Source organism: Chiloscyllium plagiosum, unplaced genomic scaffold (assembly GCF_037043375.1).
Source record: "Chiloscyllium plagiosum isolate Xiang-an unplaced genomic scaffold, Cpla_swu_hap1 HiC_scaffold_42, whole genome shotgun sequence".
Taxonomy (NCBI): Eukaryota; Metazoa; Chordata; class Chondrichthyes; order Orectolobiformes; family Hemiscylliidae; genus Chiloscyllium; species Chiloscyllium plagiosum.
Window position 1 is genome coordinate 4242639 of NW_028270180.1, and position 13720 is coordinate 4256358.

The following is a 13720-nucleotide window of genomic DNA, read 5'->3' on the forward strand; positions in this document are numbered from 1 at the left end:
GCCATCAGTTCTCTGTGGTTCTGAAAGTTTGTTTGGAATTTGCTACAACCAACCTTTCAGACTGCACATTCCATATTTTCACAATGCATCAATCAATATTCTTAATACTTTTGCATTGCAATTTCTACTTACACTGTAATGTAATTGAATTGTAAATCAATGTCTTGGGTTTGATTTGTCAATGTGTAGGATCTCACTGTTTCCTGAACAGTGAGGTCACTCTCCTTCAGGAATGTATACAGCCCATCCCATACGAATGAAACAAGAAAATTATAAATAAATTCACTAACTCAGTTTTTATCAAATTTGATAAAACAACAGCAAAGGAAAAAATACATGATTACAGAGTTGTAAACTCTTCAGAAAGTATGTCTATTTTACTTAAAAAAAAGTTTTAAATTACTTGTGTGAACAGTATTGTCAGCAAAGGAAACAATACGTCAACAAAGGAGGTTTAGAACCTGGAACGAGGGCTAGTACAATCACCGTGTGAGAGTTCTGATGCTCGTTGTAAACCACAAAGTGCGTGTAGCTACAATGTCCCTGCCTCCCTAGGATCACGTGGTCTTCCTTTTCTTGGCCGATGGCCTCTCAAAAACATCACGCACACCAGCTGCCCGCTGTTTAAAGAATTTGCTGTTCTGAGCAGATTCCTGGGCCCATGCTGAGTCAAATGAGGTGGTGTCCTGGTCAACCAGGTGAGTATATTTGGTCCGCCCCGAACGACCAAAGTTCTTGACCTGAAGGGAGTAAAATGAAACCCACTTTCAGTTTAAACATCAGTGAAGAAAACTTCACAATAAAGCGCTAGAAAAGTGTAGTCCATCAGCCATTATTTCAGCCCAACACGATGGGGCTGGCTCTTTGAAAAAGGTGCCCCATGATTTGTTGTACCTCCCCAATAGAATCTCCCCTATACCTTGCAGATTTTTTTTTCTTTTATGTATTTGTTAAATTTCATTTTGGAAGCTAGTATTCAATCTTCACTGTCCATTAAAGCTGTATACACCACATCATTGAAATTTGTCAGATTTAAATCTGAAAACTTTTCAGTTACTCCCTTGGTAACTGAAATTTCTAAAGTCTAAATAAAAGGCTTGAGACAAAATAACTAAAGAAGTAGAAAAGATGGGTTGAAGTTGGTATCCTTACTCAGCTCAGATTCCAGCATTCCCCACTTTCTCACATATGGAGGTATGGCCAAGTTAATAATTCTTTACAGTTAATAACTGGCACATGTCATTCAAGGAGCAACTGCATTTTCTCATTCCCCATCTTTTACAACAGATGGTTAAGGTGCCAGGAAAGTGCATGGCAGAGATCAGACAATATTTACAGTTGCCGGCAGGATCCTCCATTAAACAGAACATTACTCTGACAAAGAATCCACAAGAAACACAGACAGCTTCTCTCTTTCGATGGCTGATCAATGTGCTGTGCATTTTCCTGGATGAAGTGCAAGTCAGTGAAGAAGCAAATAAGACTACTCTCATCCTCAAGAGTAGTAATATCTGGATTACCCCCGGTGCTACGAGCTAGTGAGGGCAGGAACAGGAGGATAGAGCAGATGAATACATGGCTGAGGAGCTGGTGTACAGGAGTAGGATTCACATTTTCGGATCATTGGAAGCTGTTTTGGGGTAGAAGTGACCTGTACAAGGATGGATTGCACCTGAGTTGAAAGGAGATTAATATACTGGCAGGGAGACTGGCTAGAGCTGCTTAGGAAGATTTAAACTAGTAAAGTGGTGGTGGTGGGGACCCAGGGAGATAGTGAGGAAAGATTTCTATCTGAGACAGGTAGAATTGAGAACAAAGGCGAGTCAAACAGTCAGGGCAGGCAGTCAGGGCAAGCAGAGAACAAGGTAGGACTGAAATTAAACTGCATTTATTTCAATGCAAGAGGCCTAACAAGGAAGGCAGGTGAACTCAGGGCATGGTTAGGAACATGGGACTGGGATATCATAGCAATTACAGAAACATGGCTCAGGGATGGGCAGGACTGACAGCTGCATGTTCCAGGATACAAATGCTACAGGAAGGATAGAAAGGGAGGCAAGAGAGGGGGGATTGCGTTTTGATAAGGGATAGCAATACAGCTATACCGAGGGAGGATATTCCCCGGAAATACATTCAGGGAAGTTATTTGGGTGGAACTGAGAAATAAGAAAGGGATGATCATCCTAATGGGGTTGTGTTTTAGACCCCCTAATAGTCAGAGTGAAATTGAGAAACAAATTTGTAAGGAGATCTCAGTTATCTGTAAGAATAATAGGATGGTTATGGTAGGGGATTTTAACTTTCCAAACGTCGACTGGGACTGCCACAGTGTTAAGGGTCTAGATGGAGAGGAATTTGTTAAGTGTGTACAAGAAAATTTTCTGATTCAGTATGTGAATGGACCTACTAAAGAAGATGCAAAATTTGACCTACTCTTGGGAAATAAGGCAGGGCAGGTGACTGAAGTGTCAGTGGGGGAGGACTTTGGGCCAGCGACCATAATTTAAAATAGTGATGGAAACAGATAGACCAGATTTAAAAGCTGAAGTTCTAAATTGGAGGAAGGTCAATTTTAACAGTATTAGGCAAGAACTTTCAAAAGCTGATTGGGGGCAGATGTTCGCAGGTAAAGGGATGACTGGAAAATGGGAAGCCTTCAGAAATAAGAACGAGAATCCAGAGAAAGTATACTCCTGTAAGGATGAAAGGAAAGGCTGGTAGATATAGGGAATGCTGGATGACTAAAGAAATTGAGGGTTGGTTAAGAAAAAGGAAACATATGTCAGTTATAGACAAGATAGAGTGAATCCTTAGAAGAGTATAAAGGCAGTAGGAGTATTCTTAAGAGAGAAATCAGGAGGACAAAAAGGGGACATGAGATAGCTTTGGCAAATAGAGTTATCGAGAATCCAATCAGTTTTTACAAATACATTAAGGACAAAGGTTAACTAGGGAGAGAATAGGGCCCCTCAAAGATCAGCAAGGCGGCCTTTGTGTGGAGCCGCAGGAGATGTGGCAGATACTAAACGAGTATTTTGCATCAGTATTTACTGTGGAAAAGGACATGGAAGATATAGAATGTAGGGATATAGATGGTGACATTTTGACAAATGTCCATATTACAGAGGAGGAAGTGCTGGATGTCTTGAAACGCCTAAGTGGATAAATCCCCAGGACCTGATCAGGTGTACCCGAGAACTCTGTGGGAAGCTAGGGAAGTGATTGCTGGGCCTCTTACTGAGATATTTGTATCATCGATAGTCACAGGTGAGGCGCCGGAAGACTGGAGGTTGGCAAATGTGTTGCCACTGTTTAAGAAGGGTGGTAAGGACAAGCCAGGGAACTACAGACCGGTGAGCTTGACCTCGGTGGTGGGCAAGTTGTTGGAGGGAATCCGAGGGACAGGATGTATACGTATTTGGAAAGACAAGGACTGATTAGGGATAGTCAACATGGCTTTCTGCGTGGGAAATCATGTCTAGCAAACTTGATTGAGTTTTTTGAAGAAGTAACAAAGAGGATTGATGAGGGCAGAGCAGTAGATGTGATCTATACGGACTTCAGTAAGGTGTTCGACAAGGTTCCCCATGGGAGACTGATTAGCAAGGTTAGATTTCATGGAATACAGAGAAAACTCACCATTTGGATACAGAACTGGCTCAAAGGTAGAAGATAGAGGGTGGTGATGGAGGGTTGTTTTTCAGACTGGAGGCTTGTGACCAGTGGAATGCCACAAGGATCAGTGCTGGGTCCTCTATTTTTCATCATTTATATATAGATTTGGATGTGAGCATAAGAGGTCTAGTTAGTAAGTTTGCTGATTACACCAAAATTGGACAAGGTTACCTCAGATTACAACAGGGCCAATGGACTGAGAAGTGGCAGATGGAGTTTAATTCAGATAAATGGGCTGCATTTTGGAAAAGCAAATCTTAACAGGACTTATACACTTAATAGTAAGGTCCTAGGGAGTGTTGCTGAACAAAGACCTCGGAGTGCAGATTCATAGGTCCTTGAAAGTGGAGTCGCAAGTAGATAGGATGGTGAAGGCGGCGTTTGGTATGCTTTCCTTTATTGGTCAGAGTGTTGAGTACAGGAGTTGGGACGTCATGTTGCAGCTGTACAGGAGATCGGTTATGCCACTGTTGGAATATTGCATGCAATTCTGGTCTCCTTCCTATCGGAAAGATGTTGTGAAACTTGAAAGGGTTCAGAAAATATTTACAAGGATGTTGCCAGGGTTGGAGGATTTGAGCTATCAGGAGAGGCTGAACAGGCTGGGTCTGTTTTCCCTGGAGCGTCGGAGGCTGAAGGGTGACCTTATAGAGGTTTAAAAAATCATGAGGGGCATGGATAGGATAAATAGACAAAATCTCTTCTCGCGGGGGGAGGGAAAAGTCCAGAACTAGAGGACATAGGTTTAGGGTGAGAGGGGAAAGATATAAAAGAGACTTATGGGGCAACTTATTCACGCAGAGGGTGGTATGTGTATGGAATGAGCTGCCAGAGGAAGTGGTGGAGGCTGGTACAACTGCAACATTTAAAAAGGCATTTGGATGGGTATATGAATAGAAAAGGTTTGGAGGGATATGGGCCGGGTGCTGGCAGGTGGGACTAGATTGGGTTGGGATATCTGGTCGGCATGGACGGGTTGGACCAAAGGGTCCATTTCCATGCTGTATATCTCTGACTATGTCATATATGTTCTCAGAGTCCAGTGGGACTTAGTATCTTCCTCTACTCATCTGACAAGGACACTGTTCTTCCAGCTGATCCCCTTCTATCCCACACACACCCAGAGCTGTGATTCTTTCTGAAACCCAGTCTTTTTCTGGCATTACTCCAGGTCCCCATAAAGCAATAAAGGTGCATTTTTCTAAACTGCTCAGAAGCTGTTTCTTATCAGAGGGGAGTGGTACAGGAACGCACACATATTGGTACCGCCTGTGCCTGTGCAACATCAAGTAATCGAGATGCATAATACTGTACCTGCATGACTTTGGGCAAAATGGTCTTATTGAAATGGTCCTCCAGTGTCGGGGAACTGAAGTCCCGTTTGTAAAGATCCTCCTCTTCATCCTGTTAGATATTAAAAAGATCAGTTCATTTGACACAGCAATGGGTATTATATACTATATAAGTGATGCATATTCCCAAAATAGACCAAATGGGGTTACAATAAAACAAAACACAATTTGCCTTTGGTCCAATTTATGCAGATAATCAGCACTTGCTTGATGACTGAACAAGAGTGAGAGCCATGACCGTCTTCGAAAGGTGCTGTCTCTCTGGGGCCTGGTGCAACATGCAGCAGCAACCCCTCTCAGACTAGACCAAATGGTTGTTACTCTTGGCCAATAGCATTCAGAGTATTAGGCTGTCATGTTGGAGCCCACTCCTGCTGTAAACGCTTCTCAGTACAATTCACTGGATAACCAATGGCAGTGTGAGCATATGCTAAAGCACCCATTACCAGATTCACAAGAGAACCCCAGACATAAGGGTCAGTACTGGTTGAAATTAGCCACACTCACCATGAAGAAGGCTCCTCTGTGGTAGTACTTCTGCAGGAATTTGTACTTCCCTTTGCTGGCCTTGTTGGTAATGGCTTTGCTGTTGGCTCGAAGTTCTGCTCGCCTTTCCTCTTCAGTCAGATTATGCATACGATCAATCTCAGCTTTCTCCTTCTCCATGCTGCAACACATGATGGTAATGAAACAAGGAGTGACTCTTCATAAACAAAACAATCAATTCATTCATGCAAACAGTCATGCGGAGACAGGGAGAGAGACTGACAGTCCCATAATTAGAAGAGAGGAAAGCAAAATTAATTTTATTCAAAGTAAGCATTGATTACAAATACAAACACTAAAGGAAGAAATGTACTGACATATCAGAAATGCTGCTCAAAGAAATTACCAAGTAACTTCAATATGGGATAGTGAGAATTGGGTATGTAACCTGTATGCTGATTGTGTTGCTGCAAGGGTTTAGGGGATGGGTAGCTGCTGCAGTTCTGACAAACTTCTACTTAATGATCAAACACAGTACTCACGATTCCCGCTCCTCTCTGTCCCGCTTGATGCGTTTAAGTTCTCGCACTTTCCATGACTCATATTCCTCTTCATCGTTCTCATCATCTGTGTTCAGTGCATCGAGAGCTGACAATGTTCTCCTGGACTCTTCAATCTCTCGCCTGGCCTCCTCCTCCACAATCTACAAATGATATACCAGGGAATTATCTGCCCTTACTAAAATGGTCTTCCACTAACCCCCATTCCCACAAATTGGTGTTGTCTCCCTCCACCAATACCACCCCAAAAAATTCCCACTTTGGAAATAGAGCCAGTCTGACTCGAGGTTGGGATACAGGCAGATTCTAACCTCACACCTTTAATGCATCATCTGAGGTGAGATGTCACCATTTTTTATAAAACCTTAAGTTATCGTGAGACTGTGACTTGAAAGTAGTTCTGGGATTTACATATTAATCAATTAAAATCTGCACCCCCGTTCTAAGTGATTAAAGACTTAACAGCAATCTAGGTTTGTTCAAGACATCACATCAGTTGTATTACACTTTGATCTTTTACTATAAGTTGCGTCCTATGATCTTACCCCACTCGCTACCCAATGAAGGAGCAGTGCTCCAAAAGCTGGTACTTCCAAATGGACTATAACCTGGTGTTCTGAGATTTTTAATTTTTTCCACCCCAAAAACTGGACAGTCTCCAAAACCCAGCAATGCAACTGGTCCAGGGCTTCCCAGATTCCCAACCCGTAACCACAGCGCAGGATTTCCCACAAGGAGCATAGGCTATGCTCGGTACCTTCAACGTGTATTTGCGCTGCTCCTCACTCAAACGCTTGGCCTCCGCCTCCAGCTCCTTTTGCTTTATGGCTTCGGCCTCACGTTCCTGCACAGTGACACGGTCCTTCCTGGAAAATCAGAAGGAGAAGTTCAGCAAGAGAGCTGCAAAAGACAAGCTCACCATACAAAACTAGAGATAACTAAATTAACTAAAACCAATTTTATATTGCCAAAACCCTTCTCAGGTAATGAAATACTTCTGAAATATTGTTGAAATTCAGGAAACCATGGCAGCTAATCTATGCACAGCAAAATCCCACAAAGACAAGCTGATAATAATCAGCTGTTGGTTTATTCAACCCAATAATACATCCCACTCCATCAGCATTTCCTTCCATTCCTTTCTCACTCAAGTCTATCTTGCTGGCCCTTAAATACAGCAATGGCAGTTACTTCACCCACACGGTGTTGCTCTTTTTCAACTGCAATTATCCAGTAAAACAAAACTATAATATCTGACTGAGTCCCAAACAAACGCTTGCAGGTACAGCACGGGGTTCAATATAAAATAAAACACCCTGACCCCATCAAACACCCCCTGAACAGTGCCAGTACGGGGTTAGATACAGAGCAAAGCTCCCTCTGGCATGTACCGAAACACTCCCAAGTCAGGGTCAGCATAAGGTTAGATACAGAGGAAAGGGCCCTCCAGTCTCCCCAAACATTCCCATGTTCAGTTACAGCATGGGGTCAGATTCACAGTGAAGCTCTTCTAGACTGTCCCCATCAAACAGTCATGGCGAAGGGGCAGAAACGTTGAACAGAGTCAATCTCACTCTAGTTACTCAAATTGTCCAACTTCATTCCCAGAAGGGCCTCCTTACTGCACTCATTTCACACCAGCCAGCCTGCGGGCCAAGTGAATTGACAAATTTTACTGATTACGTTGTGTACCCTCATATTGCTTAGTGCGAGAAACATCGGTTAGTCAGTTTTACTGATAAATCATACCTTCTTATAAAGACAGGTTTTAGCCTGGGTTCAGTTTCATCCTCACTGTCCGTATATTCTTCGTACTCTGACTCCTCTTCTGACTCTTCTCCAGATCGACCTTCATCCTCCAATTCCAAAAGTTCCAATTCTTCGGTCTCTCTTTCCTGAGCCCGCTGTCTCATCATGGCCCGACGTCGCTCAATTTCCTGTCAAAGATACCAGAGAAATGGCTCTAAATCGGTCACCTCACCAACTGATCAAGGCTCTCCACATGGTCACAACTCAATTCATAATCAGAATGCCTCAAAATTCAATCGGGAATGCAGAGAAACAGCTTTACTGAGCGGCAAGAATGTGGAGCTCGTTACCATTGGGACTGGTAGAGATGAACCGATATAGATGCACCTAAAGGAAATCTAGGAAACGTGAGGGAGATGTAAAAAAATAAACATGTTCCAAGATGAAGGAAGATCGGTTGGAGATTCGAGCAAACCCATTGAATCGAATGACCTGTTTGGGCTGCAAATGGCCGTCCCTAGATCTATCGGACAATAGATCAGTTTTTCCCTCCTCTACTCCCTTACCCTTGTCCAGCCAAGGTAACCTATCCGACATGTAGTTGTTTAGGTGCTGACTCTTTCCGGCTCCCTCACTTATGCAGTTGAAGGGGTTTACCTTGACAGATTATTTGAAACAGGAAGGCATCATGTCTTCATTACACCAGAACAGCAACACAGCCAGAGTCCTGATCGTTGCTCATGGGAGGCTGAAGCTAACTCTCTCTATCTGCATTGGCTGCAGTAAGCCATCTCAGCAAAGATACCAGGTCCTTAGAAAGTTTCAGCCCCAACACCTATATCCTGGGTGAGCAGACAACTGGGAGAACAGCTCCAGGGCCAGAAAACCAAAACCTGAGGTGCATCCGATGTTGCCGGCTGAATTTGGATTGTTAAAGGCCACATGGAAAGAGGATTGGACTGGGATGGTAGTAGAATGGTTATACTACTGATTTTGTAATCCAGTGGGCTTCGCAAGTGATCTTGAGACATGTTCAAATCTCACCATGGCAGTTTGGGACAAATTCAGGGGCTGCCTTAGCCTTGAATGCCTTTTTAATAAAAGGTGTAAAAACAGATCATTCAGCCCAACAGGTCAGTCTCAATGTTTGTGCTCCACTCTACTTCATCTCAGGTAATCCTACAATTTCTTTCCTCACTATTTAGCTTCCCCTTAACTACAAAGTTTTTTACTTCGACCACTCCTTGCGATGCCTTTCTTCAACTGTCATTAACCACAAGCATGAAAGAAATAACATCCTAACGAGAAGTTCAGATTCGTCACTATCAGGCCTGTGCTGCCTGGCAATGTCTCTGGGGTCTGCATTAGGCCTCTGAGCCTTAATCCAGTCACTATCTCAGCACTTCACTTCCAGCTGTGGGTCTGTCCTCTTCTTTAACATGTCATTGTTTCTTAGGCACTAGTATGACATCCATACTCACCTCGTCGTCCACTTCCTCCTCTTCCTCTTCACTGGTGTCCTCACGATCAATGTGCCAAGGCTCCCCTTCATCCTCAGATTCCGCCTCCATCACCACCTCAGGCTCAACAATCATCCGATGCCTTGCCAATCTGCAGAAAGGGGGGAAAGTGTCAGCCTCTTGGAGAACAACAGAGCTCCAACATTTGTACAACCTTCACACCATCAGGATTTCCCAAGCTGGATTCCATGCAATGCAATCACTGTTGTTAAGGTTGCAACAACAAAATAAATCACCAGTTAGTCTGTTTTCTTGACAATTTTGTTTAAGGCATAAATTCTGTCCAGGACACCAGGAAATAATGCTACGGGATCTTAGACATTCCCTTGAATTGGCAAATGAGAGTTGGTTTAACAGTTCATTTGAAAGATGACACCTCTATCTGTGCAGTCCTTTATCAATACCACTGAGGAAGCTTGAGGTTTCCCAGAAAGCAGGCCAAAGTGGAGGAGACCCAGCCCTTGCAGGGAGTGCACTTAAGAATGACTGTTGAACTTTTATGTCAAGTGCATGGTGCTGGAAAAGCACAGCAGGTCAGGCAGCATCCAAGGAACAGGAGAATCAATGTTTCGGGCAAAAGCCCTTTATCAGAAACTTTTACCTTTATTTTTCCACTTAATACTCGAATAATCATAGAATCCCTACAGTGTGGAAGTAGGCCATTCAGCCCATCAAGTACACACTGACCCTACAAACAGCATCCCACTGAGACGCATCCCCCTAATCTACCGTAACCCTGCATACAGCTAATCCACCGAGCCTGCACATCCCTGGACACTATGGGCAATTTAGCGTGGTCGATCCACCTAATCTGCACAACTTTGGACAGAGGGGAAAATGGAGCAACCCAGAGTAAACCCACACAGACACGGGTAGTATGTACAAATTAAACCTGGGTCCCTGTTGATGAGAGGCAGCAGTGCCCACCGCTGATCCACTGTGGAAGGACTATAATATTAACTTGTAACTTGATTTCTTTATTTTTCTGCTTATACTAAGAACAACTGTAATGTTTTAGTTTTAACTTTGTTTTGCTATGTTACTACTTGCACCTAAACCTTCATTCCTAAGATGCGTGGTCTCGTTATACGCTTTACACTGTAATCCTGTACTTCCATATTTGAGTATGTGCGACAATAAAGCTTAAACCAAATCAAATCATGCTAAAACACCAGCCTGGTTTATATGTTCAGTTCCTGGTTAGCAACAACAATTCTGGTGTTTTTTTATTCCTCTCATTAACTGAGGTGCACGGAAACTACTGATCACTTCCCATTACCATCAACTAAGGGCAGACATTCTATCCACATCTTCCATGATCTATACAGTCCAGGACCAGACAGAGAGATTAAGGGAGGAACCATGTCATTTTCAGAGACAAATAAAATATTATAAACAAAGAACTGAAGATTTGAAACAAAAATAGAAACAGCTGGAGAAACTCAGCAGGTCTAGCAGCATCTATGGATAGAAAACAGTTAATGTTAGAGTTAATGGTAGAGTCTCTGGAGTCAAAATGTTAATTTTGCTTTCTCAGGGCTGCATTTCTCCAGCAATTTCAGTTTTAGTATGCCATATATAAAAATAAACTTGAGTTTGCCAGTTAGGACCCATGTGATCACCAGAAGCCACGGATTCTCTTACCTTTCCTCTACATCCTCAGAGAGTCGGTTTTGGAGACGTTTCAGACGAGGATCGTTTGCCAGTTCCTCGGTAACCTCAGGCTCTGCCTCTGCATCTTTCGGCTTCTTCACAAACTGGAAGTCCTCCTCCTCTTCATCTGAGGACTCCATTGGCGCATAATCGGGTCGTTTACCAGAGACATAGCGCTTGACTTTCACTTTTTCCATCGACACCTCACCTGACACAGTAACCACAGGATCAGCAGCAAAAAGTGATCGAAAGAAGCCCAGTTGCCAGCATTCTCACCCCAGTGTGGCCAAGAGGAGACAGATTAAGAGCACAGTGGACGAGACATCAAAGAGCAGCGTTGGATGAAGGACATGGTTGGCATGGAGTAGCAAGACCAAAGGGCCTGTTTACATGCTGTATGACTGTAGAGTAGGACAGCACTTCAGGGTAACATTGGGCCGAGAGCAAAGCAGTACATACATCTTGGCTGAGGGCAGGCAAACCTCAAAGTACTCAAAGGGGGAAAAGGTGCTGGAGGATATTAAGGCATGATTTGGTGAAGAGGGTGACAGGGTCTCCCTGGTTTCATGAACCAGGGGCTGCAGGAAGTGGCAGTTGCAATCACTCCCATGATCACACCATACAGAATAATCACCGATGAATGGGAGTGTTTGGACTGTTTTCCATGAACAGTCAGTAGCTCATTCATTAACGTAGCCCTGGGAGAGGGAAAGCAGAGAATATATCCAAGGACATTAGTAGGTCTTAGGGTCAGGGCCAAAAGAACCCATGTGGTAGAAATGAAGTATGCAAGTATGAGAGGTAGGCAGGGAAAGAAGGTACAAGGATTGGGCTGGACTCTGAGGCGACAGGGATCACCATTTGACTAACAAACCAAAACCATTTCAGCAGAACCCAGCTTTCACTTGATCAGTGTACACAGGAGCAACCCACTCCCCGTACAGAGAGCGTACACAGGGAAGGGAGTTGCACCTGTAACAACAGGTTGGGGCGGGGGGGGGAAGAGAGACCCTATACTAAGACCCTGGGGAGTGGGCGTTCAGGGGATCCCTGTACCGAGAGTCAAAAAGTGTGGCGCAAGAAAAGCAGTCCCGGTGAAGCAGCATCGGAGAACGAGCCGACTTTCCTGCTCCTCGGATGCTGCCGGACCAGCTGTACGTTTCCAGCGCCACACTTTTTTGATTCTGATGTCCAGCTCTCATTATCGCCGATATCAAGAGCGCGGGGGGTATGGTTGTACCGAGGGCCCCGGGGGGAGGGGGGCCCCTGTACCGAGGGTCCCGGGGGGGGGGGGCCAGTACCGAGGGTCCCGGGAGGAGGGGGGCCCCTGTACCGATGGTCCCGGGGGGGCGGGGGGCTGTACCGATGGTCCCGGGGGGAGGGGGGCCCCTGTACCGATGGTCCCGGGGGGAGGGGGGCCCCTGTACCGATGGTCCCGGGGGGAGGGGGGCCCCTGTACCGATGGTCCCGGGGGGAGGGGGGCCCCTGTACCGATGGTCCCGGGGGGAGGGGGGCCCCTGTACCGATGGTCCCGGGGGGAGGGGGGCCCCTGTACCGATGGTCCCGGGGGGAGGGGGGCCCCTGTACCGATGGTCCCGGGGGGAGGGGGGCCCCTGTACCGATGGTCCCGGGGGGAGGGGGGCCCCTGTACCGATGGTCCCGGGGGGAGGGGGGCCCCTGTACCGATGGTCCCGGGGGGAGGGGGGCCCCTGTACCGATGGTCCCGGGGGGAGGGGGGCCCCTGTACCGATGGTCCCGGGGGGAGGGGGGCCCCTGTACCGATGGTCCCGGGGGGAGGGGGGCCCCTGTACCGATGGTCCCGGGGGGAGGGGGGCCCCTGTACCGATGGTCCCGGGGGGAGGGGGGCCCCTGTACCGATGGTCCCGGGGGGAGGGGGGCCCCTGTACCGATGGTCCCGGGAGGAGGGGGGCCCCTGTACCGATGGTCCCGGGGGGAGGGGGGGGCCTGTACCGAGGGTCCCGGGGGGAGGGGGGGGCCTGTACCAGCCGACCCCAGGCTTCATGCCGCGGCCGCAGCCCCCGCTCACCTTTCTCATTGAGGACGGGCACGGCTCCGGCCGTGGACTGAATCGGCGGCTGCTTGGCGTTCAGGCTGAGCGGGGCGGCCATGGCGGCGGTGCAGCTTCCTGAGACCGAGGCCTGGGCGAAAGAGACAAAACAAACAGCCCTGAAACAACAAGATGGCGAACAGGTATCGCAGGGTGATGACCTCATCAAGAAGGACACACCCTCCTTTATGACATCGCAACATCACTGGGCAGGGACGGTCACCGGGGCGGGGCCTGCGAGTGGGCGTGGCATGTGAGTGGGTGGGGCCTGAATTTGATTTGACTTGCGCCAGGAGCAACTCCACGGGCGGGACGGTGCCACAGTTGGGGCCTTGGGGGCAGGAGCAGCACAGAAGGGCAGCCCATCAAATTCCTCAAGGCATTTTCCCGAGTGTTGATAGAGTGACAGCATCGTTAGAGTCCAGAACAGGCCATTTGTCCCATCATGCCCATGCTGCCCCTTAGCTCAGAACAGGCCATTTGACCCATCAAGCCCATGCTGTCCCTTAGCACAGAACAGGCCATTTGTCACATCATGCCCATGCTGTCCCTTAGCACAGAATAGGCCATTTGTCCCATCATGCCCATGCTGTCCCTTAGCACAGAATAGGCCATTTGTCCCATCATGCCCATACTGTCCCTTAGCACAGAATAGGC

The 13720-nt window shown here is 46.6% G+C and overlaps 1 protein-coding gene across 1 annotated transcript; it reads right to left on the reverse strand.

The window, feature by feature from the left end:
• Positions 1-277: 277 nt before the first annotated feature.
• Positions 278-13215, reverse strand: mfap1 (microfibril associated protein 1). Its single transcript, XM_043680490.2, has 9 exons — positions 13043-13215; positions 10987-11203; positions 9304-9433; positions 7823-8010; positions 6831-6939; positions 6056-6216; positions 5535-5694; positions 4990-5079; positions 278-740 (listed from the first exon to the last, which is right to left on the reverse strand). The coding sequence occupies exons 1-9, from the start codon at positions 13122-13124 to the stop codon at positions 558-560; spliced, it is 1320 nt and encodes a 439-aa protein (XP_043536425.2). The 5' UTR covers positions 13125-13215; the 3' UTR covers positions 278-557.
• Between the last annotated feature and the right edge of the window lie 505 nt (positions 13216-13720).

Excerpts from the sequence above, each read along its gene's own strand:
- mfap1 (XM_043680490.2), bottom strand. The coding sequence starts at position 13,124 with ATGGCCGCCCCGCTCAGCCTGAACGCCAAGCAGCCGCCGATTCAGTCC. Across the intron at positions 6,217-6,830 it reads AGCGCAAATACACGTTGAAG|ATTGTGGAGGAGGAGGCCAG; the intron begins GTACCGAGCATA and ends TATCATTTGTAG. Across the intron at positions 5,080-5,534 it reads ACAGAGGAGCCTTCTTCATG|GATGAAGAGGAGGATCTTTA; the intron begins GTGAGTGTGGCT and ends AATATCTAACAG.